The sequence below is a fragment of the Eulemur rufifrons genome, chromosome 30 (assembly GCF_041146395.1).
Source record: "Eulemur rufifrons isolate Redbay chromosome 30, OSU_ERuf_1, whole genome shotgun sequence".
NCBI lineage: Eukaryota > Metazoa > Chordata > Mammalia > Primates > Lemuridae > Eulemur > Eulemur rufifrons.
This window is the reverse complement of record NC_091012.1, coordinates 99,672,816-99,695,860: the sequence shown is the minus strand read 5'-3', so window position 1 is coordinate 99,695,860 and position 23,045 is coordinate 99,672,816. Positions and strand designations below refer to the sequence as shown.

Sequence of the window (23,045 nt, the reverse complement as noted above, 5' to 3'; positions counted from 1 at the left end):
ACATGGGGTCTCTACAGGAGTATCATAAAGCAACACTTCCTTCACATCAGAACACAGTTCAAGCTAGCTGATAGAATTTTGGACTGAAGCTAGGATTTTAGCTGTTGACATAGAGTCAACTGACATGGCCATTCAATACACAGGTTAAGCTTAATTGTATGATTAAGAATCAGTAATAAAGAAAATTAAAACACTGGCCTCACAAGAAAACTGTAAGAAAGTTGTTCCCAATTTCATTTTATAAAAAACAAAATTGAAAGCTCCCAAGGCTATAGTCAAAATTTGAACCCTCATCTGCTCTTTCCATTATACCATACTGCATTTCAATGCATAGGAATAGCAGCCTGAGAGCCTACGTTAGGTACACAAAGCTACAAAGAAATGTTCAGTGCTCACTTTTCATTGGTTTCTTGCCTATCTAAAGGCAAGTTCAAAAGAAAATTTGACTGGTTCAAGACAAGTTGCTGTTTTATTGCACTTTGTATATATGAGTGATAATGTATCTGGAAGATTAGTACAGGAGAACTGCTCACAAAGATTTTGTCTGAAATGAAAAGATAGGCAAAGGAAACTTCTGGATACTTACAGCCTCAGTAGGTGTCTTTTTCAGTTTAGTCCTGTCTACTTTCATGTTTTCGAATTTCTGCTTTATGATCTGAAAAGAAAATCACAAAAGAAGTGAGAACTTAAAGTTGCAATCTTGACCTCTACAAGCTTGGACATAGACGATAATAGAATGAAGAGCATGCAAAATGCTTAAAGTAAAAACACTGGAGTTATGATGCTATGTCAACTCCGAGGCAGAGCTATGAGGTAGACAGGTGTAAAGAATCTCTCCAAATCAAATTGGCTCATACTCCTATGTTGCACGAGCCTAGAACCAAATCAAGCCAAAATGAAAATGCTTTTCTTTTACAAGCATCTCAAACTCTTTATTGAAAATAAAAATGTACAATGTTTCCAGCATACCTCAGGATGGAAAAACTCACCATAGCCCTGCCGTTTTCTGGAAAGCTTAGACATTTCACTTCTAGGAATTTATCCAAAGCAAGTCATAAGGATGTACACAAATATTTAACCACAAGAATCCACACTGCATGACCACGTATAATAGTGAAAAATTGGAAAGGACCAAATGTCCAAAATAGGATGTTTAAAATGGAATATTACACAACTGTCAAAAAATATTGCAGACAACTATATAACACACAAAAATGTTCATGATGACATAAAAAGGTTATAACATAGAATGTTAAACCTATGTCTAAGGAAAACAGATTAGAAGGGATGTGCAGCAAAATATTAATTCATTGTTAACCAAAAAGCTTACATAGGATTGTTTTACCTATGTCCCTCTTTTCCTGTTTTTTACCAATAAAAATATATCAGTTCTGTCATAAGAACAAGAGCAATACTTTTATTTTTTAATTAGAAAATGAGGAATACTAGACATTGCCATGTCTTTAAAAAAAATGAGGTTTAAGACTCCCACTAGAAATATCTTGAGCACAGAAAACATTCACTTTACTAAGGCCATGTAATTTGTAAGGGTCAAAAGTAGGTAACAGCTTGATCAGAGACACACTATAATCCCCACATGATCTTTGATAACAGACAAGCCCTTTAAGATGCCCTGACCAAAGCACGGGAAGAAATAAAGGTTTCTCCCATTAGCAACTGGGACACATGCACAGAGGCAGAAGTGGACTGCAGCCTCTTTACACACAAAGATTCTATTAATAATATTTACTCAGGAGCAGTCATTAGAGGTCAATGTCTCTCCCCTAATAAGGCTGCCGAGCACAGATATACTGTGCTATATATTTTAGGCAGCTTTTTGCCTAGATTTAGTCCAATATACTCAGTACTGCGGAAATAGCGTATATTTGCCTGTATGGCTTACAACCATTCAATCAACAGACACTTAAGGAAGAGTTGATGAAAAAATCCAGACTATGTTCTAAAATGTTTCTGTAGAAACAATGCCTGAAGAAAAACAGATGTTTTCCCTCTGTGGTTGATATTTAGGGTATGTAATTCCAGATTTTTCAAAAATTAACTCAGAATCTAATACAAAATGAACAAAATGTCTGCTGCCAACAACCTCAAAACATCTAAAATGGGGCCAACAAGATTCTGGCAACAATCTCATCCATGCAGTGGAAACTACATGCTGAGATATTTGTACACTGACTCTCAGGCTTGCTTTTTTCTCACAAAACTTCTTAAAGCCATTACTTAGAGCAAGTGGCTGACAGACTATTGCGTCTGCACTCATTTGTAGGGAGGCCATTAAACTGGCTCTGCTGCCAAGTAGCAGCAGTTGACCCCAACACCATACAAACCCAAGTATCTGATCAGGAACAAGGCAAGGATGTCTGTTTTTACTACTTTCATTCAATACAGTGCTGGAAGTTCTAGCCACTACGATACAGCAAGAAAAGAAAATAACAGACACATAGATCAGAAAAGAAGAAATAAAACTGTCCCTATTTGCAGATGACAAAGGATTAGAAAATCCTAAGAAATCTATAAAAACTCTCCCAGAACTAATCAATCTTCTAAGTCACAGGATACAAGATAAACATAAAAATCAATCATATTCCTATATACTAGCAGTATGGCTAGGTGGACTCCAAAGTTAAAAATATATCATTCACAATCACTCAAAATAATGAAATTATTAGGTATAAATCTATAAAACATATACAGGACTTACATGCTGAAAGCTACAAAATGCTGATTGAAAAAATCAAAGATCTAAATACATGGAGAGATCTAAGACTCAACATAGTAAAGATGTCAAGTCTCCTAAAATTGACATACAGGTTTAACACAATTCCTATCCAAATCCCAGCAAGACTTTTTTGTAAATAAGCCAAGAATTCTAAAGTGTATATGGGAAGGCAAAGGAACAATAGCTGAAACAGTTATGGAAAAGAAAAACAAAAAGGAATGAATCATTCTACCCACTTGTAAGACTTATTTTATAAATATAGATAGATACAGAAATCAAGTAGTGTTGGCTGAGGGACAGACACCTGTATCAATGGAACAGAATAAAGAACCCAGAAATAGACCCATACAGATATGCCCAACTGATTTTTGACAAAGGTGAAAAAGCAATTCAAAGAGAGATAATTTTATCAACAAATGGTGACAGAGAAAAGTAGACATCCACAGGCAAAAAGATGAACTTTGACTTAAGTCTCCCACTTTATACAAAACCACAGACTTAAATGTAAAACGATAAAATTAACTGAGAGAAAACATTTGCAAACCATGTAACAGTATCTAGAATATATAACTCTCAAAATTCAACAGTAAAAAGCCAAACGATCCAATAAACTAGGAATATAGGGGAACTTCCTCAAATTGATAAAGAATATTTACAAAAAACCTACAGCTAACATCATACTTATTGGTGAGAAACTAGAAGCTTTCCCCCTAAAATCACGAATAAGGATAATCACCTCTCACTTTAACACTTCACTCGAAATTCTAGCTAAAGCAACAAGGAAATAAAAGGTATACAGAATGGGAAGGAAGATACAAAACTGTCTTTTTTTCACAGATGACATGATCATATATGTAAAAATCCAAAAGACTAGACCAAAAACCCCTGAAGCTAATAAGTGATTATAGCAAGGTTGCAGGATATAAGGTTAAAATACACAAAAGTCAATTACTTTCCTATACACCAGCAATCAAAAAGTAGAATTTGAAATTTAAAACAATACCATTCAAAAGATGCAGTATTTAGGTATAAATCAAACAATATGTACAAGGTCTGTAAGAGGAAAACTATAAAACTCTGATGAAAGAAATCAAACACATAAATAATTGGAGAGATAATCCATGGCCATGGATAGGAAGACTTAATATTTCCAAAATGTCAGCCCTACTCAACTTGATCTATAAATTCAATGCACTCCCAATCAAAATCTCAGCAAGTTATTTTGCGGATACTGACAAACTGATTGCAAAGTTTAAATGGAGTGGCAAAAGACCCAGAATAGCTAACACAATATTGAAGAAGAACAAAGTCAGACAACTAACACTACCTGACTTCAAGACTTACTATAAAGCTACAGTAATCAAGAGTATGGTACTGGTGAAAGAACAAACAAGGCAAGAGTGGTGGTGCATGCATGTATGCATGTAGTCAGGAGGCTGAGGTGGGAGGATCGCTTGATCCCAAAAATTCAAGGCTGCAGTGAGCTATGACTGTGTCACTGCACTCCAGCATGGCAGCAGAATGAGACCCTAACTCTTCAAAAGAAACGAACAACAAAAACAAAAAACAGATTAAGAAGTCCACTAGAAGACCCACATGAATATAGTCAACTGATCTTGAATACAGAAGCAAGAAGCAATGGCATTATAATGGACAAAGTCTTTTCAACAAATTGGAACAACTTGACATCCACATGCAAAAACATCTAGACCTACATTGCACCCTTCACAAAAATTAACTCAAAATGAATCACAGGAATGTTAAAATATTCTGCTCTGTAAAAGATACTGTCAAAAGACTAAAAAGACAAGCCAGACTGGGACAAAATATTTGCAAAAATAAAGGAATGTTACCCAAAATACACAAAGAACTCTAAAACTCAACAATAAGAAAACAAGCCAATTAAAAAATGGGCCAAAGACCTTCACAGACACCTCACCAAAGATATACAGATGGCAAATAAGCATATGAAAAGATGCTCCACATCATGTCATCAGAAAAATGCAAATTAAATCAAGATACCACTACACACCCATTAGAATGGCCAAAATCCAAAATGCAGACAACACCAAATGCTGGCAAGAATGTGGAACAGCAGGAACTCTCATTCTTTGCTGGTGGGAATGCAAAATGGTACAGCCACCCTGGAAGTCAATTTGGTGGTTTCTTACAAAACTAAACATACTCTTACTATATGATCTAGCAATCACACTCCTTAGTATTTACCCAAAGGAACTGAAAACTTATGTCCACACAAAAACTCACACGTGAATGTTTATAGTATTAATAGCTTTATTTACAATTGCTAAAACTTGGAAGCAATCACAATGTCCTTTGGTAGGTGAATGGATAAACTGTGGTACATACAGACAATGGGGCATTATTCAGTACTAACAAGAAATGAGTTATCAAGCCATGAACAGACATGGAGAAAACTCAAATGCATACTACTAAGTGAAAGAAGTCAGTGTGAAAAGGCTACATACTGTATGATTCCAACTATATGACATTCTAGAAAAGGAAAAACTATGGAGACAGTAAAAAAGATCAGTGATTGCCAGGGGTTAGTGGGGAAGAAAGGATGAACAGGCGGAACATGGAGGATTTTTAGGGCAGTGAAACTACTCTGTATACTACAATGGTAGATACATGTCATTATAAATATTTCCAACCCCTCCCCCCCAAAAATGTACATCAAGGATGAACTCTAATGTAAACTATAGTCTTTGGGTGATAATGATGTGTCAATGTAAATTCATCAATAGTAACAAATGTACCACTCTGGTGAGGGATGTTGATAACGAGGGAGGCTATGCATATGTAAAGGCAGGGGTCATACGGAAAATTCCTGTACCTTCTGCTCAATTTTGCTATGAACGTAAAACTGCTCTAAAAAATAAAGTCCATTTTTTTAAAAAAATCAATCCTCCAAAACAAGAGCACTGAGTAATTTATGCACTAAAATAAGCAAATCACAACCATTTTACCAGTTTTAAAAAATGCAGATGAGGTCACTGTTGAGTCTTTACACAAATAAGCATTTTGCTCTAATTAAAGCTGTTTTGACTTCGTATACTGTACTAGTCAAGTGTCTGGAACAATAGAAAGATTCTGGCTAACTAATGCATAAGAGTAATTCACTGGAAGGATATCTGATAGCTCACAGAATTGACACAAAGCTAGAGATCCACATTCAGAAAACTGGGAGTAACCAAGGAAGCTAAGCAGCTTGGAACTACAGCCAAGGACCTCCCACAGAAACAGCTTAGCTGGGGGTGCTTCTGCTGCCAACACAAGACTCTAGATGCTTGCCTAGAAGCTACTGCTGGTGGCAGAATGATTTCTAAATTGTCTCTGGTTACATATATGAGTGGCTCAACTCTAAGTCCCAAGTGCAAGCATTTGATGCACCCAATAAAATAACCCAGCTAAAACAAATGAATAAACACACACAAATGTCCCCATAGCAAGTGTAATGCTAACCTGGTTTTTGTAATTCCATTGCAAGAAACACTTATAGTTTAAAAAACAAAGACACCACTGTCCATGAGCCATCAGTTAAGAAAATTCAGAAGTTATTTTGTTCTTAAAGAATCTTGCTCTATGGAGGGAGACAAAGACCCAGTAATTTGGGAAATGTTAAAAACAGAATTTATCTTCCTCTAGGACAGTCAGGTGGCTGAATGACATTAATGCCTCTAAGATATCTTGGGTAAGGGAAGCTTATTAGGGCACAGAACCATTTTCTCAAATGGCATCTACTGAAAGCCCACCAATTTAAGTATTACAAAGAATACACTTTGAGACACACTGTACTGGGACTTCATATAAATAATATTCTTTTATACAATCCTCACTACTCAAGCCAAGTTTTATCCCTATTTATTGATAGAAAACTGAGGCTCAGAGCAAAATAAAAGTGCTTTGCTCAGTTAGTAAGTAAATACTAGCACCAAGATCTAAATCCAGGTCTGACTTCTAAGTCCATACTTTAATATTGTTCTGTTCACTTTATTTACCATTTTTTTTTTTTTTGAGACAGAGTCTCACTCTGTTGCCCAGGCTAGAGTGAGTGCCGTGGCGTCAGCCTAGCTCACAGCAACCTCAAACTCCTGAGCTCAAGCGATCCTCCTGTCTCAGCCTCCCGAGTAGCTGGGACTACAGGCATGCACCACCATGCCTGGCTAATTTTTTCTATATATATTTTTAGTTGTCCATATAATGTCTTTCTATTTTTAGTAGAGATGGGGTCTCGCTCTTGCTCAGGCTGGTCTCGAACTCCTGACCTCGAGCGATCCACCCACCTCGGCCTCCCAGAGTGCTAGGATTATAGGCGTGAGCCACCACGCGCCTGGCCATATTTACCAGTTTTATTACTACAAAATACTTGGCAGATGAATATAAATTTGTGACAGATTCTCCTACACTGTTAGATCCTACTGTCAAAAAAATTATTCCAAGAGAGGCCGGGCGCGGTGGCTCACGCCTGTAATCCTAGCACTCTGGGAGGCCGAGGTGGGCGGATTGTTTGAGCTCAGGAGTTCGAGACCAGCCTGAGCAAGAGCGAGACCCCACCTCTACTAAAAATAGAAAGAAATTATATGGACAGCTAAAAATATATATAGAAAAAATTAGCCGGGCATGGTGGCGCATGCCTGTAGTCCCAGCTACTCGGGAGGCTGAGACAGGAGGATCGCTTGAGCTCAGGAGTTTGAGGTTGCTGTGAGCTAGGCTGACGCCACGGCACTCACTCTAGCCTGGGCAACAGAGTGAGACTCTGTCTCAAAAAAAAATAAATAAATAAAAAAAAAAAAAAAAATTATTCCAAGAGAGGAAGCTGGGGCACAAGCTGAGATATTGTCACTCTCACTAATGAAGGGAACAGTAATTGGGGACTGAGTTCCACCGAACTCTTAGAAGGTAAATAGGTGAAAATCCCATTACATAAAAAAAAACCTGTAACAAAAGTCAGTTTGTAACAACTTCCTGGAAATGGCCTACTGCCTTTGTTGGGTCAGAACCAGGACTCTGAGTACCAAGCAATCTGTGTGTGTAAGAAATACTTCTTCCTAAACTTAGGTCAGAAAGACAACCAACTTTAAGGAAACAAATTAATTATTATCAATCACCATCCCACAGCTAAATTAACTATTTATTTTTTCACTTCTTCATTCTCCCAACCTTCACTTACCTTTGAGGTTTGAATCCTGATTTTGTAGAGTTCACACAAAGAACAAGTGTATACAACTAAAATATACTGAGGGAAGTCACTCTTTAAAGGGTGATGCATTCTGTAGTAATCACCTCCAGCTGATAAAATTTAGGAATGATGACTTTCGCTATTGAATCAGCTTAAGGGCAGAGGACACCTGTAGTTCCTAGATCTGGCTCAAGAGCAGTTGGGAGCAGTGGTATACTAGCCTTACTACTCAAAGTGATCAGTAGCACTGACATCAATTAATTTCAAGCTCCACCCAGACCTGAGGAGTCAGAATCTGCATTTTAACAAGATCCTTAGGTGATTCATATATTAAACTTTGAGAAGCACCAGATCAGAATACAGGCTGAGAATCAGGAAACCTGGGTTAGAATTCTTGCTATATCACTTATTCACTGTATGACCACGGACAAATCTGCCTCTGTGTGTTTCTGTTTCCCCAACTATGAAACAGGAATAACTGATCTCCTCACTTCCACACTCACTTTCATCCAATCTGTTCTCTGGAAAGCAGCAAAAGTAATCTTCTTAAAACATAAATCAGATCATGTTACTTCCCTGATTAAAACCTTTCCACAGTTTCCCTAGAATTATACCCAAACTCTAACCATGATTCAAACTCTAAGCATGATTTGTTTCCTGGAACTCTCTCCAATCTCTTCTCTCTGCATAACTACATTATTCTTTCATTTAGTACCTGGAACACTCAAAGTTCTTTCTGGCCTCTAGTCCTTTAAAAGTGCTATTCCCCAATGGAATGTTTCTGGCACTCCCCCACCCTCTCCCACAGATTTGAGGAATTGACATTTAAACTAAGACCCAGAGAGGCTTCCCATGGCATCCCACCTAAAGCTGGGCCCATTGTTATTTTTCTACTATAGTACCCTGCTTGTTTCTTTCATAACAAGTATCAACTGTAATTACTGGTTTGATTTTCTACAAGCTCCCAGCACATAGCATGGTTATCTTCCACATGATAGGTATGCAAATATTTTTAGAACAGAGTTCAGGAAAGAAGTATGCACTGGGAATAAAATCTGTGATTGTCAGCATATAGACAATACTTGAAGCCACGGGTCTGGAGATGATCGCTTACAGAGAAGGAAAGGAGGCCCCAAACTAAGTTATTTGTTCTAGCATTTAAAGGCAAGGCAAAGGAGAAGAATCTAGCAACGGAGAGGCTGATGAGGTAGGAGTAAAACTAGTTAATCATGGTATCATGAAAGATAAAAGATGACATGAGTGATCAGTTGCATCAAATGTCAAAATGTGTCCACAATTAATAAAATGTGGTATATGTATACCATGGAGTACTACTCAGCTATAAGAAACAATGGTGATATAGCACCTCTTGTATTTTCCTGGAAAGAGGTGGAACCCATTCTACTAAGTGAAGTATCCCAAGAATGGAAAAATAAGCACCACATGTACTCACCATCAAATTGGTTTCACTGATCATCACCTAAGAGCACATTTAGGAATCACATTGATTGGGTGTCGGGCAGATGTGGGTGGAGGAGGGGATGGGTGTATACATACATAATGAGTGCGATGAGCACTGTCTAGGGGATGGACACATTTGAAGCTCTGACTTGGGGGGGTTAGGAGGGGCAAGGGCAATATACGTAACCTAAACTTTTGTACCCCCACAATATGCTGAAATAAGGAAAAAAAATGTCTCCACAGAGAAATGTTTGTTGAAATTGGGACTAGAGATAACTTGACAAGTAATCATTTCAGTGGGGTAGTGGGAATGAAAGCCAGACTGGAGTGAGTCAGGCATTCAATGGAAAGTGAGGAAGCATAGATGGCATGTGTGAAAAACTCTTGAAAATGTTAGCTGTAAATGGAAGCAGACAATTATAGGGTCACTGAAAAACAGAGAGGAAGGAAGGGGAATAAGGACCCTAGCAAGTGGATGGAAATTATCTTATAAGAGGGGATAACTGAAAGATTCCCTATGAAAGTTAGGGAAAGAGGACCATTTAGCCTCTCACTAATTAATGAGCACTTGTGTGGGTTTTGAACAGAATAACTATCGAGAATTAGGACACTCTTTCCCTAACCTCTTAAATGTTGACTGAGTTTCCCTCCATATGTGCTTACATTGCACCCTGTACCCATCACTTCCCTGACTATTAGTGAGAAAATGTCTGCCACACAGTAGGTAAGTTATAAAAAAAACAAAAACAAAAACAAAACAAAACAAAACAAAACCTGGGAAGGGAAGAAATATACATTGAAATACACATTATCAGTAGTTGCCTCTAGGTGGCAGGATAACACATAGTTTTATTTATGCTTCATGCTTTTCAGATCCTTCCAGATTTCCTATAAATCATGCATCAATTTATGATCAGATTTTTTTGGTAAAATTTTTCTGAAGAAAACAGTTGCCCCTGAGCCAAAGGACATACACCAAATTAAAAACAGAATCATCTAAACAAATGTCTTGGATTAGCTGCTACCTGCTCTTTGAGCTTTTTCCTACATTTCCTGGTGTTTGGAGCAACGAGCACAGAAAGCACCCTGGTTGACTGTTTGTAGGTAAGAGATGTTGCACATATAAATCACCCTAAAACTCCCACTGAAATAAATCATGGAAAAGCATTATGGCAGTTCTTAAAACAGAAAATGCTTAGAGAACTCCAATGTGCCACAAAGCAAAATAATTGATTCTCTTTGCCTTGCAATGATTCCCTTTGCCTTTCGCAGTCTCTGAAAGTAAATTCAGTTGAGAGCTGCTGTGACCATCCATTACGGCAGAAAGCAGCAAGCTGAATCTTGAAACCTGGCCTGCTATTCATTATTTGATTACAGAAGCACAGACATCACTGATTAACTGATTTTTTAAAGGGAACACCACATGATTTGTCAGGCCTTTATATCCGGCCTAGTTTCTGATTATCTATTTTAATAGCCACTCAACAAATATTCTGAAAGCCATTTATGATCACAATAACAACAGCTAACGTTTACTCTATACCTATTATGTATTATCTCTAATCCTCATAACAAGTTAGAGATGAAGACTATGCCCAGTTTACTGAGGCTGAGAGTGGCCACATATCTAGCAAGCGGTAGAACCTGGATCCAAACCCAAATGCTCCACAACTCCACAGTGTACATGTCTATATACACAGCCCACCTCACTGTCCCCCTCCTATAGATACCAGTCTCCCTATCCTCAGCCACCTAAAACATGAGTCTCATGTGCCCTAAGAATTGCTGACCTAGACTTTACTTGACACTGATAGTAAGATGTAATAATAAAGCAAATGAAGAAATCTGGAAATTATTTGCAGAAATACCTCGACAAGAGTCTCTCATTTAAAATCTGAAAACACTATACTTCAGATTAAGTGTATATGTTTTCTCCGGGTGTTTCTCTGCACTGTAGTAAGCTCAAAGAAAATAAGGGGCAGGGATATCAAGAAAAAGAAATCTGAAACCTCCAACATTGACTTTGGAGATGAGAATGGTATCTGAGACCACATCCCCTGAAACATCTTTTACTCTACAGTCCTGGGAAGCTACATATCCAGGAGTTATCCTTCTAGTCATTTATTCCCAGTTAATGAGAGAGAGAAACCGGCCATCAGAAGAATTAGGCAACAAAACAGGGTTTACCCAAGTTATAGATGATCAGTTTTGCCAGTAGAGAGGAAATGACAGCATGTCAAGGAGCCCTTCTTAGCATTCTCAACAGAAAATAAAAACAGCAACGCCTAAATTTAAGTTATGAAAATTAAGGAAGAGACTCCTTGTCTACTGGTGCTCTGGAATTATCCTAGTCTACCCTTTAAGAATTATGTTCCCCACCCTCTTCCTTTTCCCATCCCATTCCTTATTTGTGGCTGGAGTTGGTGCAAAAGATCAATTGTAACAATGACTGGTTATTCCCTCATACCTCATCACATCTAGTTTCAAAGATGCATACGCTTTCTCAGCCTTGCCCACTTCTCACAGAAAATTAAGAAATTAGAGTCTAAACTAACATTCTGTATTCAAATTTCAAAAATTTGCCCACAGAAAAGCCTACCCCTATCTAGTAGGTTAATTTCACCCAGAAGGGCCACAAGCAGCACTCAATGAGTTCAGGAAAATATTTTCATCTGTCAGAAGTCAAGTTACTTAAAAATCATCTTATAAATAATTTACTTCACCTGAGACTTATTTTGAAAACTGAAAATGCCTGGCCACACAAGTATCTAATTCAGTAGGTCTGAGCTGGGGACTGACTTTTTTGTTTTTTTCCAGCCTGCTTAGGTCAGCAGTCCCCAACCTTTTTGGCACCAGGGACTGGTTTCATGGAAGACCATTTTTCCATGGACAGGAAAGGGGGGGGCCGGAATGGTGGTTTCGGGATGATTCAAGCACATTACATTTATTGTGTACTTTATTTCTATTATTATTACATTGTGATATATAATGACATAATTATACAACTCACCATAATGCATAATCTAATGCCGCCACTGATGTGACAAGAGGTGGTGATGAGAGTGATGGAAGTGGCTGTAAATACAGATGAAGCTTCCCTAGCTCACCTGCCGCTCACCTCCTGCTGTGCAGCCCTATTCCTGACAGGCCACAGACAGGTACCAGATTGCTACCAGTCCAAGGCCCAGGGGTTGGGGACAGCAGGTATAGGTGATTTGGCTGCACAGGGCAGCCTTGAAAGCCACTGTGTTAGATATTACTAAATATGCTTTTCCAATTTGCTACTAACTTAGGAATTTGCTTTAAAATAATGGAGGGAGGGAGGTATGAATAAAACAACAGCCCTGTGTTGATAACTGTTGAAGCTGGGTGACAGTTACATGGATGTTCATTATACTATTTTCTATTTTTGTTTGTTTTTAAAATCTCATAAATTAAAGATATTTTAAATTAAAATCTTATCCTGCCAGATCCCTCCCTCCACATTGCTGCCAGAGCAATCTCCCTAAAACTCAAAATCTACCCACATCAAGTACAAACTTCCTTACTTAAAACCAGCATCCAAGACCTTGAGGACCTGGTCACTGCCTACCTCTCTTACCAGTGCCATGATATTACATAATAGTCCCCTCAGCTCCCCACATGCTTTAGCCATGTCACGCTTTTTACAGTTTCCCTAACATTCAAGATTTTTGATACCTTAACTCACTGCTCTCTCTGCTAAAATGGCTGCTACCTGCACATCCCCTAAAGCTCAGCTTAAATGTCACCTCTTCTATGGGGCCTTGTCAGATATCCTCTCCCCCACAGGAACACTGGTCACTCCCCCTTGTGCCCCCACTGTATCCTGCATATACTCTCAATCAACAAAGCTCTTTATTTACCTGATGGTCTCCCCACCAGACTGAGTTCTGCAAGAGTGGGACTGTGTTGGATTTATCTTTGCATTCCTGTCACCAGTACAGGAGCTGTCATTTAGTTGATTAGTAAATAAATGACTATCCAGTAAATGTTTAACAAAACTAAAAAAATCCTAATAAACTCTCGGTAAAATTTTCAACTGAGGGAACCAATTTAGAAAACTCATTCAACCTTATCTTTCCATTCAACAAATAGTTATGAACATGCTATATGTAGAGCATTGAGATACTATGAAATAGCCAAGTGTATAGAAATGTAGAAAATAAAAAGAAAAAAAAACAGAAAAAAATAGATTACAGGCAATGGTAATATAAAGGCAACATAGTACATGAAAACACAGAATTAAAGTACAACTTCTAGTGCCCAAAAAGCTGAAAACAATCAATTACAAGATCAACAGAGTACATAAGATAAATCCTTAATAAACACAAACCATGATCCTCTTCCCTTTCAAAAAAAATTTGATTTTGAGATTAAATTTACATAAAGTAGAGTACACCTTTAACAAAAGTAACAAAATTATCCTAGCTTTCACCTTTGGCCACAGTGTAGGGAAAACACAGCCTATAAAAATACATACAGATGCTCCTCAACTTATGATGGGGTTATGTCCCAATAAATCCATTTTAAGTTGAAAATATTAAATCAAAAATGTATTCAGTACAACTTACCTACCAAACATAATAGCTTAGCCTACTCTACCTTAAACGTGCTGAGAACACTTACAAACAACATAGCAATTTGGACATCCTCTTAATGACACAGAGAGAAAATTAAGTATAGAGAAATCTTTAGATTTTCTCATCCTACACTGAGGCACCACCACAAAAACCCTAAAATTTCACGGAAAAATTTGCACATGTGGGTATTTTTTGGGGAAGATGGTCAACAGCTTTCACATTGCTGGATCTTAAAGGGATCCATGACCTGAAAAACATTAGGAACCACTGTCCTAAAAAAATCCCAAGACATTGTCTGCTTAGTCACTATAATGTTTTCACTTGTATTTCTCTTTCATTTATAAAACACAGGTGTATGGTATTTTCCCCAAGGACACATGATAGACTACCGTCAAATACAATAAAGACAGTACCAGATGCCAAAGAAAACAGAATTCCAACCCTTTGGCGTTATTTAGCTCCAACTCTCTCATGTCCCTGGGCTTACAGGGAAACAAAACAGGCAGCATCTGTACAGATCAAACCTCCTCTATATATAAAGGGAGAATTCAGTATTCCTGGATAAAATCCTCTTGTTCTACATCCTAATGAAAGGTAGGAAAATCACAAACCTTGTATTAAGAGGCTGGATTAAGTATATGTCTAAATAAAAGCTACGCTTTACATGCCTTAACATATTCTGACAAAAGATCTGTCTATATGGGGGGAAGAGAAGAGATCTCAGTAATATATTTATTTGCTTCCATACATGTAGATTTAAAAAAAAATAAAGGTAGAGACTGACGAATACTATTGTAAGAAAAGTCAAAATGAAGCAGAGAACCGCATAATGGAAAGGCCTGGGAATCAGAAAGACCTGGGCTTAAGTTCCATTTATTAGGCATATGATCTTAGACAAGTTACCATACCTCTGAGTCAGTCACCTTTGTAAAATAAACAAGCCTATCTCACAGAATTTTGCCCAGCAAAGAGTAAGCAATATTCTTATTTGTTCTATTTCTTTTAGCTCCAGATTAATCCAAGGGCAGCAAACCTTATGCTAGATAGTCTACAGATGGATACAAATTCAGAGACATAGATCTGACCAAAAGCAAAAAGGAGCTGGCCTTTTCAATCTTTCTACACATTATCTGTGTATGAATGAAAACATATACTATGTATTAATCTCCAGCATTAAGTGCTGACATTAAAAAAACAACTAAATTCTACTTTGATGACAATGAGATTAGGAGTTCCAGTCTTTCTCAAATTATACTTTTCCAAAGGGTAGTCTACTAAATAATGTTCACGTAAGGCCACGCCACTTGATCAAAAATTTTAATTGGATCTGAACTATTTTCAGCTGATTCAAATGACTTTTGGAAGGAAAAGAGACAAAGATTCTTTTGTATGGTTTAAAAGAGCAAGTTATTTATAGCAATTATCAACGTGGCAACAAACTCTTTTCAATATGATGAAAATAATTTCAACTCCACAGGTCTGTTATGAGGATCAAATTAATTTATCAATAATTAAGGTGTGAGACAATGCCGTTAAAAATAAAGATACATCCCAACATATAGAAAAAACTGGCTCTGTTAGAGTAAATTTAATAGCACCACACACAGACCAGCACATAATCATTTCAAATCAACAAAACTATGTGAACAATTTGTTGCTTTGAAACATTTATATCTAATATGTGAAAGGTACTTGCCGAAAATGAAAGAGCAGTATGCAAAGGTACTCTAGTTCTTAGCCATCAACTGGCTTTATGACCTTAGGACAATCTTGGCTTCAACATATGAAAAATAGAAATACAATAACTTAGATCCCTTAAAGCACTATCTATAATACTCTGCCTTCAGTCCAAGACAAATGTTAGGTATTCAACATGACCAGTCTCACTTATTCTCAAAAACTAAAGAGCTAAAAGTAATCAAGCCAGGTTTCTTTTCTTTTCTTTTTTTTTTTGGAGACAGAGTCTTGCTTTGTTGCCCGGGCTAGAGTGAGTGCCATGGAGTCAGCCTAGCTCACAGCAACCTCAAACTCCTGGGCTTAAGCGATCCTACTGCCTCAGCCTCCCGAGTACCTGGGACTACAGGTATGCGCCACCATGCCCAGCTAATTTTTTCTATATATATTTTAGTTGGCCAGATAATTTCTTTCTATTTTTAGTAGAGATGGGGGGGGTCTCGCTCTTGCTCAGGCTGGTCTCGAACTCCTGACCTCGAGCGATCCACCCACCTCGGCCTCCCAGAGTGCTAGCATTACAGGTGTGAGCCACCACGCCTAGCCCAGGGTTCTTATTTAGCACAAATTTCTAAGTTTTTTTTTTTAAACAAACTACACTTTTGCAAATAATTCACTTTTAAGCTGAGGATATTTTTAAAGATCAAATAGCCTTTCCCAGGATGGAAAATAGGAGCTACTGGCTAACCATGTGGATGAAAATACTTCACGCTATTATTTAAACATAAAAAGCCAAACTATAAAAGTATTAGAAGACAATGCAGGGAAATATTCTTGCAATCTTGGCAGAGAAAAAGCCTTCCAAGAGACATGCAACTGAGCACCAATAAAAGGAAAAAAAAAAGAGATTTGACTACATAAAAATTCCAAATCATAAACAGAAAATATGTACAGTAAGATGGAGAGTTACTATTTCTAATATACAAAGAACTCTCAAAACTGAGTATGACAAATAATCCAAGTTTAAATGAAGTAAAAGGGCATAAACTTGCAATTTGCAGAGGATATAAACATTCGCTCATCCTCACTAGTAGTTAGAAAAATGCTAATCAAAGCAAGGAGGTAATATTTCTCACTCATCAGACTGATTAAAAAGATCACACCTATAATCCTAGCACTTTGGAAGGCCAAGACAAGAGGATCACTTCAGGCCAGGAGTTCGAGACCAGCCTGAGCAACACAGCAAGACCCCCATCCCTACAAAAATTAGAAAAATTAGCCAGGCACAGTGGCGTGCACCTGTAGTCCCAGCTACTTGGAAGGCTGACTCTCAGGAAGATCACTTGAGACCATGAGTTTGAGGTTACAGTGAGCTATGATGATACCACTGCACTTTAGTCCAGACAACAGAGTGAGACTCTGTCTCAAAAAAAAAAAAAAAAAAAAATTAAAAAGATCAACAACATCCCACACCTTTGACAGATAGAGGCAGGGAAAAGGGAACTCACAGACACACTGCTAATGGGAATGTCAATTCAATAATACCCTTTTTGAGGGTCATTTTGGCAGTACCTGTCAAAAATTTAAATTGGTACCACCCCTTGACCCAGAAGCAATTCTACTTGTAAGACTCAACAATAAGGAATGATTAAATTATAGTAGAGCCATACTTCAGAGTCCAATGCAGTCATTAAGAAGAATGGAGCTGAGCCATACGTGCTAACCACATAAAATATGTATAGTATGTAAATGATAAGCACAGTATATAAATGTTAAAAGGCACAAAATTTTATTTTGTTTGAATCTTTTTTTTAAACAGCAAACATGTTACCTTTATAATTTAAAAGTTGAAAAGGAAGAGAAAATAAGATGGGCTTAGAAAACATCACTTTATAATATATCAGATTGGAAAACTATGGCCAGTTATGAAACAAATCCAGCCCACTTCCTGTTTCTGTAAATAAAGTTTTATTTGAACCCACATACAAAAAAAGAAAACATAACTTTACCTTGAAAGTTTTATAAAAGAAATTCAGGCCGGGCGCGGTGGCTCACGCCTGTAATCCTAGCACTCTGGGAGGCCGAGGTGGGCGGATCGTTTGAGCTCAGGAGTTCGAGACCAGCCTGAGCAAGAGCGAGACCCCATCTCTACTAAAAATAGAAAAAAATTATATGGACAGCTAAAAATATATATAGAAAAAATTAGCCGGGCATGGTGGTGCATGCCTGTAGTCCCAGCTACTCGGGAGGCTGAGACAGGAGGATCGCTTGAGCTCAGGAGTTTGAGGTTGCTGTGAGCTAGGCTAACGCCATGGCACTCACTCTAGCCTGGGCAACAGAGTGAGACTCTGTCTCAAAAAAAAAAGAAATTCAGTTCGATCTACTATACACATACACACACATACATAAAAACACACAGCCAAACTGAATTTTCCCATCAAAGAGCTCCAAATTGACCTCATGTTAGAAAGTAGTAACCATGGTCAAAAGGGCAAAGAAACAGCTTTCTTTGGATTTTGGCCTTTCTCACATTAACTTTCTATACTCTTTTTAAAATTTTTCCCGTTTGGGGGGTAAGTTTCTTAAAGGAAGACGGCTACTTATTCTGCACTCCTATGGATGACATTTGGTGCCATATTTAGAGAGAGATAGGGTTTAAGGAAAGATACAGCATAGTAGAAACAATACTGCACTAGTTAACCTGGGTTGAATGCCCAACTCCACCACTATTGAGCCATGTTACCATGGACAAGTCATTATCCCTCCCTACATCTGGGCCTACAAAATAAGGAATTTGATATGGATATTAAATATAGGTTCTCACCTAGCTTTTCTGTTGGACATGGAGAAGACTACCATTTTAAAGCTGTTGCTAATGTGTAGGCTAGAAGGAGAGATCTGAATTCATCCAAAGAGATTTGAAGGCCACCAAAGTCTGCTTTTACTTTTTAAAAGCAAAAATTCTAAAATCCTGTATATAAAAGGTTGTTTTTAAGTTATATCTCCATCTCTTGAAACTATACTTCCTATACCAAGATATTTGAGGAAATCTGAGGGGCAAGGACATGGACTTTGGACTGGGTTAACAGACTGCAAACACTCCAGGCCGGAGGAGTCAAGGTCATCTCTTGGAAAAAATGGCAGCAGATGTACGAGTGGAGCTATTGTGACAACTATACTGGGCTGGCTATATCCAGCTTTATAATCTCCTGCGATACTAATTTATCAAGGCTTATCCCGAGGTGTTATAATATTGTAAATCATGGAGCATATACTAAACATACCACAGTGAAAAATGTAGGATAGTCTTTCTAAAAGGCAATTTGGCAATAAATATCAAAAGCCTTAAAGTTCTGCATTCCAAGTATAGAAATTTAAGGAAATAAACATAGATGTCAAGAAGATTTATCTATTAGGACGTACCTATGCTTCTTTCCTTCATTCAACACTTAGTTATCAAATGCTTACTGTATACTAAGTAGTATTGTTTTAGATCATGAGAAACAGGGACTTAAATATATGAACATAAAGAACTGGAAATAAATTATGAATATCATGCAGAATACAATGCAGCCATTAAAAATGCTATAGAAGTAAGTGGGAATGGCAAATTTAAAAACACCATTGCTACACTGGTTTGGAGAAAACTGCTAAAAGGACATTTTGGGGACAACTGAGGAAATGTAAATATGAATTGGATAGTAGATAATATTAATCTAACTAGGCAACAAATTCCCTAGATGTGAAAATGGCACTGTGGTTTTTTAGGAGATGCCCTTATTCTTAAGGCATATGCTAAAGGATTTAAAGATGAAGTGTCATCCTTACTTGACACACTTCAGAAAAATTCAACACATACATGTACATATAAATCTAATATGGCAAAATCTTAATTGTTGAATCTATCTGGTGGTATACAGATGTTCATTGTGCTATTCTTTCAGTATTTTTATGTTTGAAATTTTTCTTAAGCTGGAAGGGAGGCAGTAACATTTTTAAAAAGAATATTTCTGAAAAAAAAAAAAGAATATAGTATTAAGGGTACACGGGAATAAAGAAAAGCCTTGGAAGAAAAAAGCACACCAAAATGTTAATAGTGTTTATCTCTGAGTTATGGGATTTCAGGAGATTTGTATGCTTATCTGTATTTTTTCAATAATAAGCCATACTTAATTCCATATCATGAAGAACGTTATTTAAAAACAAAGTCAGGAAAGTGTTTTCAAACAAGAATTACAATAAAATGAGCAAGTGACACAAAAAAGTCCCATTCCCAAAGCATTCTTACTAAATGAATTTAAAAACTCCAAAGTAGTATACAAATTTAATATTAATAACAGATTTTTGTGTGGCCATCACATAGTTTTTGTATTTTTACTTACATGAGTAATTTATACCATACTCAAACTATAAAAGTTCAAGCAATTCATGGTACTGACTGCAGGGAGGAAGGAAATGTTGGGTATTAAAAAAGTATTTCCCTGGGAGGCCGAGGTGGGCGGATCGTTTGAGCTCAGGAGTTCGAGACCAGCCTGAGCAAGAGCGAGACCCCATCTCTACTAAAAATAGAAAGAAATTATATGGACAGCTAAAATATATATATAGAAAAAAATTAGCCGGGCATGGTGGCGCATGCCTGTAGTCCCAGCTACTCGGGAGGCTGAGACAGGAGGATCGCCTGAGCTCAGGAGTTTGAGGTTGCTGTGAGCTAGGCTGACGCCACGGCACTCACTCTAGCCTGGGCAACAGAGTGAGACTCTGTCTCAAAAAAAAAAAAAAAAAAAAAAAAAAGTATTTCCCCTTTACCTATACAGGTTGAATATCTCTTATCTAAAATGCTTGGGACCAGAAGTTCTTCAGATTTCAGACTTTTTTTTTTATTTTGGAATATCTGCATATATATAATGAGGTATCTTGAGGATGGGATCCAAGGCTAAACACGAAATTCATATCCTGAAGATATTTTTAATAATTCTGTGCATGGAACAAAGTTTGTGTTAAATATTTATATGTGGAATTTTCCACTCATGCTGTCATGTCTGTGCTCAAAGTTTTGGATTTTGAAGCATTTCAAATTTTCGATTGGGGATGCTCAACCTGTATTACCCCTGCCCCCAGCAAAAAGACTGAGGCAAAAATAAATGTTACAAATGGTCAATTCTGAAGGGGAGGTAGGGATGGGGGTTTTTGTTGTATTATTCTCTGTATTTTTTAGTATATTTTAAATTTCTCAGAAATAGAAATGTAAACATTCCAGAAAAAGCTAAAGTTCTCCATGACCGTATCTCCCAAATAAACTTACCAGTTTGCTCTAGTTTTTTTTAAAAACATAAGACCCAACTCTTCCCCATACCTTTTGCCATGACTCAATAGTATTAAGTTACTTTCTGCCAATGTAATGATTTAAAACAGCTTCATTTTAATTTACATTTCTTAGTTTGAGTATCTTCTCTTGTTATTGGATATTTTTAGTTTCCTATTCTGAAAACAGTCTGTCCCTAATTTTCTACTGAGCTGTCTTTCCTTATTCTTTAAACATTACCCTTATCATTAAGATGAGACTATACTGAAATGTTAATGGTGATTAAATATTGTGGTGGGATTATGAATATCCCCCCAAATATGCACACATTTTCTAGTTTTTCCTGAATTAGTTTAGTGATTGAAACTAGAAAATGATGATACAATGGATGAAAAGAACCCTTAGACAAAAGCATTACTTTCAGGAGTACTCTATTATATACATAACATATATACATATATACATAACACCCTTAAGGAGGTCATAAAATCTAACTCAAAGAAATAAATGCATCTAAAGTATAAGTCCGTGAAGAAATGAAATAATGGTTGAGCCTATTGATTCATTTGGAATACGTTTAACTGACTTTGCATAGCATTTTTGAGTTCATGAAGTATTATCTTGCTTAACTCTTAACAAAATTCTGTGTGACATTCCCTGATACCCTCTTTTTTTTTTGAGACAGTGTCTCACTCTGTTGCCCAAGCTAGAGTGCCGTGGCATCAGCCTAGCTCACAGCAACCTCAGACTCCTGGGCTCAAGCGATCCTCCTGCCTCAACCTCCCAAGTAGCTGGGACTACAGACGCGCACCACCATGCCCAGCTAATTTTTTCTATATATATATTTTAGCTGTCCATATAATTTCTTTCTATTTTTAGTAGAGACGGGGTCTCTTGCTCAGGCTGGTCTCGAACTCCTGAGCTCAAATGATCCAACTGCCTCGGCCTCCCAGAGTGCTAGGATTACAGGCGTGAGCCACCGCGCCTGCCCCCTGCTACCCTCTTGTAAACCGCCACAGCACATTTTGTTCATTCCTCATATTATTATACTGATCCCGTTGAGTGTGATTTTCAGGTCTCCTTCCCCTAAGTAGACCACACTATCCTCCATTCTCCAATTGCTTATCTTTGTATTCCCAGTATGTGGCAGCAATGTGTATGTCCTCAATAAATATTTGCTGAATTAATGAGATATCATCATCCTCATTTAAAGGATGAGGAAACTGGCTCACTGATGAGGTAATTTGCCCCAAGTAACATAGCTATTAAGTACTTATTTTACATAAATTATAATGGCCTTATCTTTGTGGAGGACTCTATAATTTAAACATTTTTAAATATATTATCTCACTTCAATGCTCACAGCAACCTATGAAGTAGGCTTTTTGATGACCATTTTATAGATAAGAATGGAAATTTGGTGATACACCCTAGGCCCACTCACATCCTAGTTTATATGAAGTACAGCTGTCTCTTTATATACCTGATTCATCTGGTATTGAACTGGGTATAGGAGCCTGTATTTTATGTAGCAAACATTTTAAGGGGAAGGTAAAGGGGAGGGAGGGGGAAAGAAGGTGGAAGGAAGGCAGTGAAAGCAACAGGACAGAGGCAGGAGACCAGGTGTAGGTCCATCTAAAGACCATAAACTGGTACTATAGTATCAACCACATATACCACTTTGAAATCCAATCCTGGCCCAAAGGTTTTTTCTTGATATTACCCAGTATTCATAGAAGACAATTGTAGGCTTTCTCACATATCAGCAGTCTCAAAGGCTGGGGAGGCACGCAGAATTAGGAGCGCTTTCAGAAACAATAGACAGGCTATATCATGCGTGGACAGCACAGGGGAAGAAATGATAACACAAAGGAAAAGGCTAAGGAACTTTAAACATGATCTCACAGTCCTTAAGTAGACTGTCAGTTTCTCAAGGGCAGAGACCAAGTCTCATTCATTTTATGTCCCTTACTCCTGTACTCAGAAACACTCAGTAAATGCTTATTGAACTGAATGAAAAGAGGTAAGATGTAAGAAAGAAAAAGAAGATGTAATATTAATTTAGAAGTTGAA

At 37.4% G+C, this 23,045-nt stretch overlaps 1 protein-coding gene across 5 annotated transcripts in view; it reads right to left on the bottom strand.

Moving 5' to 3' along the window:
• HUWE1 (HECT, UBA and WWE domain containing E3 ubiquitin protein ligase 1) overlaps positions 1-23,045 on the bottom strand; it is a 155,656-nt gene that overhangs the window by 121,060 nt on the left and 11,551 nt on the right. For all 5 annotated transcript variants that reach the window (XM_069463120.1, XM_069463116.1, XM_069463118.1 and 2 more), the window contains one exon: positions 587-655. In XM_069463120.1, the coding sequence (XP_069319221.1) occupies positions 587-631 (45 nt within the window). In that variant the 5' untranslated portion in view covers positions 632-655. The remainder of the gene's footprint in view (positions 1-586; positions 656-23,045) is intronic.